The sequence below is a fragment of the Trifolium pratense genome, linkage group LG2, assembly GCF_020283565.1.
Source record: "Trifolium pratense cultivar HEN17-A07 linkage group LG2, ARS_RC_1.1, whole genome shotgun sequence".
Lineage (NCBI taxonomy): Eukaryota > Viridiplantae > Streptophyta > Magnoliopsida > Fabales > Fabaceae > Trifolium > Trifolium pratense.
This window is the reverse complement of record NC_060060.1, coordinates 60,899,584-60,905,257: the sequence shown is the minus strand read 5'-3', so window position 1 is coordinate 60,905,257 and position 5,674 is coordinate 60,899,584. Positions and strand designations below refer to the sequence as shown.

Here is a 5,674-nt window from a genome sequence, read left to right as displayed (position 1 = left end):
ATTGAAATATTTAATGGCTCAGACTAAACATAAGTAAATATGGTCAAAAATGTTTCATACGAGAGGAGATCCTCTCGATTAGAATTTACCTCCGGTGGCATCTCAGCCACCCATATCATTATTATGAAAATTTTATTCTTTGACACATTTAACTGTCTTTTAGTATTAAGTTCATTTTTTTATTAAAAAAACTTTAATTTATTTTTAATTAAGTCAAAATTTATTAAAAGTTTGATCAAGGTTGACGACAAGCTTGATCTAAAAGTATATAAACCAAATAAAAAACCTGAAAAAAAGTTGTAATAAAAAGTCTCTTACGCTACAAGAAAATTTGGCTATACCCAAAGTCATTTTTGCATTACCCGCGACTTCACCATGTTAATGAAGAGACGAAAAAAAGATAGAGAGAGTAGTACAAGAAGAATATGTCGTTTTAGTCCATCTATACATCGATATGTCATTTGTTTTTCCTAATAGCAACATTAGTGTTTTTACCGATTTGACGTCTCTGGTTAATATTAAGGACTCAAGTGATTAACGGAGTAAATAGTTGAATTGGATTGTCATCTAAGTCAAGATCAATATGATAACAGATTACACTTTTAACGACCGAAACGATGATTTGTCCGTATTATCTTATATCAATTTCAATCTCTTTTTAAGTGTTCTTTTCCTCTAACAACTTATTTTAGAATAATGCTTAACGTGACGTAGTAGGATTTTGCTTCCGTGAAGAGACGTGGTTTTAACGGTGCTGGCCATGGCAAAGACAAGTAGTGTGAGCTGGGGGGAGTGCATATAGGATGTGATCTTTTGAAAATGATGGGATTTGAGAATGTTAATTTAATTTTAAATTCTTACCAATCAATATATCCTCGGTATTTTGATGTCAAATTAATCACTGAATTTACCTTGTGTTACACAGGTTCTGTGGTGCGGTAAGTGTGAGATGAATTAAGTCTCACATTATTTAGAATATATATTCATAAGTGAGATGACCCGTAAATCTACCGCATTTTATTATTATGATTAAAATAAAATATTTTTAAAAATCAATAATAATTGACTATCAACGTAAAAAAATATTTACACCGACCATATATGTGAACTTTTTTTTTTTTTTAGATTATCATGTCATAACTAGGAGTGTACATGAGCCGGATTGGGTTGAGTTTGGTCAAAACTAAAACCCGAACCACATAGGGTACTCCGTTTGGGTCTAGTAAAATAACCACCCGTTATAACGTTGGGCCGAGTTGGGTAAATCCACTAAATTCCGGGTTGGATTGGGTTGGGTAGTGGGTTACCCAAATTATTTTTCTATTTTTTTATATTAAATATATAAATGTCGAATCATTATATTTTTCCATAAAAATAACTCAACCATTATATTTTCTTAAAAAATAACGTAACTTTTTTTCACTATAAAAAATAATCACTCTTTTTTTTTTGGTGTAAATCCACTAATTTACGAATTGGATAGTGTGCTATCCAAATGTTTTTTTTTTTTTTTTTAATTTTTTTAATATCAAATGACTAAACGATGAATAGTGCGATTAATTATCATATTTGTTTATAAAAATTATTCAATCTTTTTATTTTCATAAAAATAATATAACTTATTTTCAATATAAAAATATTTAATAATCAGATGGCAAAATCTTTAGTATTTTCATAAAAATTATTTCAAAATACATAGCACTAGGGTCAGTGGGTTTTTGGGTCCGGTTTTACCCAAAACCCGATTTTCTTTATGGGTTTTCCATTTTTGAAATCCATATTCATCCACTAGCCCGACCCGGCCCACTTTTTTGGGTTGGATTGGGTGGGTTTGACAGGATCGACCGGATTTGCCCAATCCATGTACACCCCTACTTAATAAGTACGATCATACAAAGTTTATATCGGAGAATCTATCACTTTAACCGATTCATTGTTAGTCTATGTATATGAATTAAACCCAACAATTAATTAGAATTATAGTACTATTTTCCAGTTTTATTTTGTAGGTTACAAGGAAAAGGCCACTTAACAGCAACCAACTCATATGTGCCCCAACAAAGGAAAGAAGCTACTAAAAATTCACCAAAACATGTTTGTTTTGGTGCATTAATACAAGCTAAATGATTAATTAAAATAAAACCATTATCTTAGAGGTTCTTGCTTTTAGTTGCTAATTATGTAGCTATCAAAACACAATTTGTTTTGAAGCACACAAGGTTCTTGACATGTCATCCTTTGAATTTCATTTGCATTAGATTGTTTCATTTGATGGGTTTTTCCATTGCCCATTTTCCATCGATTCCTCATCTATTGGGGGCTGTTTTTTTGTAACACCTTTATTGTTACGGTATATGAAATACAATATTAGTTGGATTGCCCCCAAAACAGAACCAAGACCATTAGGTACCTGAAAACAAAAAATAAAAATAAAAAATCCCTTACAATGAGTTGTTCATGAAACTAAAATTATTAACTCAAACTTGGATAATTAGATCAAATATATTTGATTTTTTATATTTCAGACTGGAGAGAGTAACTTACGGCAATAAATGGATCACGGCCTAGCAAACCGAAGATAAACCAAGAAGTTCCGCAAAGAAACACAAAAAGTGACAAGAAGAATGGCATGAATTCCACACTCTTGGTTTTGATCACTAGTCTCTGCACATAATTTCAAATCCACAATAAATTGCATGTTTTGGCTTCATAGTGTTAAATTAACTAGTAATAGTTAATTGAACTTTTTGTTTCATGTGTAATTGATTTTGAAAATATGTGTTTCGAATGTGCGGTGAAATCATTTTTTCGAATGCTCGAGTACTTTGCTAGTTGATAAAAAAAATTGTCCAAATGTTTACAGAGGAAAAGGACTTGGCTTACCATAATAGAGAGTGGAGAACCATACATGATGACGGAAAATATGGAGGCGGCGAAACCACAAAAGACCTTTCTAGGAGTACCATGTAGGGCAAAGAGAGACACAAAAACAACGATAGAGAACACAGAAAGTACCGCAGTGAAGAGACCAAAGATTTTGAGTTTTTCCTTTTTAGGTGCAAATATGATGAATATCAAAACATATATGATTTCGATCACTGCTCCAGTGCCATTTACGGTTGATACTAGTAAGTTGTGGGGAGACACAAAAGGCAAACCATACCTGTGGATGTTAGAAGTCATAAGAGACTAAAAACACTCGTATAAAGTTTTGTACCCAAAAAAATGGACATAAGTTGACACAAACAAATCATCATTTTAGTTATTGAAAATGTAATTTATTGTCATATTAATTCTCACTCAGATGAAAATTCAATTAAACCCTCTGCACTTTACTCTCTTAATCACTTGAGTCCATGACTACTTTAGACAAAAACACTATCCAAAAGGCAAAATTATTTATTTGCTCCAAAAGACATTCTTGCCTCTAAGGTTAAACCAAGAAAGCAATGTACAAGTACTACTAAAGTATTGTGTTTCCATAAGAAACTAATTACACCAAGGTGAAGCAATAAGAGAGACATTTCCTTAAAATGAAAAGTAAAAATAGAGACATTTAACACCAATTACCAAATAAATGGAAGGAAAAAAGTCACATGATTTGACACAAGATTTTTGGTGGAAGTGGTTGTAAAGTAAAAAAGAAAGCTCACCAAGCAGAAAGAAGACAATTGAGCAGTGTCATAACATATGGAATGCCTGAGAACTTCTCTGTTGATTTGTTCACTATAATCCTCTTGAATGTAATCCTATACAAATTAAACTCAATTTGTCACTAAATATTGATTTCATGCATTTGAATATTGTCATCTCAGTCTCACATTCAAGTGCGGTGAGCATCCTTAATTTTACCAGCTATTTTGATTTTGTAGTGTTGAATTAAACTCATATTAATTCTAAAAAATGAAAATAATTAAAATGGTAGAAAAGCCATAACCATAAAATAAATAAGAAAATAGAGAAGAAAAAAAAAGTGTTAAACACCAGACAACTTCGATCAAAATGTCAATGTTTCTGAGAGAAAAACATAGTTAACATGGTAGAAAAGCCATAACCTTAAAATAAATAAGAAATTGAAAAAAAAAACTATATGTGTCAAACATCGGACACATCTTCAATTAAAAGTGTCGATGTTTCTGGGAGAAAAAAATAAATAGAAAAGGAAGCAGCTAAGTACTACATACACAGGTGCCAAGAAGAGGAACAAAGCAGAAGCATTCCCTGTACCAATAAAGAAGAACAATGAGAAACAGAACAAATATACACACAACATGATAAAAGCAAAACCAAAAAACATCATTAATTAATTAACCAACCAAATATTCCAAACAAAAAATGTGCTATATCCATGATGTTGAATATTTAATATCCAGAAATGCTAGTTAATTTCTTCAGAAATAGTATCAATGAACTATGATGTTAATAATATGAGAGTACTACTAAACTAGTTAGTAGTGGGTTTATATAGGAAAATGAATAAACAGTATTAAGGTTAATCAGTGCATAATACTGTATATGAATATGATCTAATCCGTTTGATTTGATGCTGAGAGATGTTTTTCTTCACAGTACAAAACAAATTGATTCAGATGCTGATTTTTTTGTCAATTAATTGTCATACACGTATATAACTCACGAGATATGGTACAGAAAAAATAAAATGTGGCTTAACATATGTGTACAACTGTTTGCAGCTTCTGACATCCGTTTGGTTTGAGGGAGAGAAAGTGGGAGGAAAGAAAATTACGCAAACCAATGAACGAACCTAGACTAACTTTAGTCCAAATTTATTCATTAATTTGCGTAATTTTCTTTCCTCCCACTTTCTTTCCTTCATACCAAACGGACCCTTAAAGATAACAGTTGCAATCACATTTTAATTAAATTAAGTTTATGTTTTTTTAATTTAAAATATTAAAAAAATTGGCCTAAGGGGCAATATGAACCTTTGGGAACATTTATCAATTGTAGTTTTTTTTTTTTTTCCTTCCTAGGTTTCTCCGAGCTTATCATAGAATTTCACGAATTCTTTGCCGGATAACACCGAGGATTCAATAACATGTACAATAACATTGTGCATTTGTAGAATTTGCTGCAGGTACATAGTAATGTAAAGCTAGATAAAGCCAAATTCTATTTATTTATGCATTTGTTTAAAATTTGGGGGGAAAACGCCCCCATTATATCTCAATCTCATCTCATTCTCTTTAAGGATTAAAATATTGTAACAACAGCTCAAGTGGTTAATAAAATTATCTTAGGACAAATTATTCGGAAGAACTCGAGTTTAATTATTGGACAAATTTATTTATATCACGGCCGAACTCTGAATTATTAAGAATGTTACATCATAATAAGATTTAATCTCCAACTTTGATGTTAGAGATGACAAAACAAATAATCGGTCTTACTTTTCTTTAGGATCGATTAAATAGGTTTAGAGATCTAAAACAATTTTTATAGTGACTTCTTATAAAATAAAAAGAGTTCTACGATACTTTATAATAATAAAAGGAAAAATGCATCTGAGAGTCATTTACGTTTAAAACTAGAATGTTATGTCTCTAAAATTTTTAGCCACTAAATTATCTGACAAAAAAAATCAAGCTTTGTTGAAGCCAACCTAAAGATGATATATATAAACCCTCATTTTTATCAATTCAACTTAAATTTT

General features: G+C 30.8%; 1 protein-coding gene across 1 annotated transcript; it reads right to left on the bottom strand.

Moving 5' to 3' along the window:
- Window positions 1–1,967: 1,967 nt before the first annotated feature.
- LOC123909346 (bidirectional sugar transporter SWEET1-like) lies at window positions 1,968–4,476 on the bottom strand. The gene is made up of 6 exons (XM_045960176.1): window positions 4,317–4,476; window positions 4,185–4,221; window positions 3,654–3,749; window positions 2,884–3,163; window positions 2,545–2,664; window positions 1,968–2,410 (listed from the first exon to the last, which is right to left on the bottom strand). Exons 1-6 carry the CDS (start codon window positions 4,348–4,350, stop codon window positions 2,255–2,257), a joined length of 723 nt encoding a protein of 240 aa, XP_045816132.1. The 5' UTR covers window positions 4,351–4,476; the 3' UTR covers window positions 1,968–2,254.
- Window positions 4,477–5,674: the final 1,198 nt, after the last annotated feature.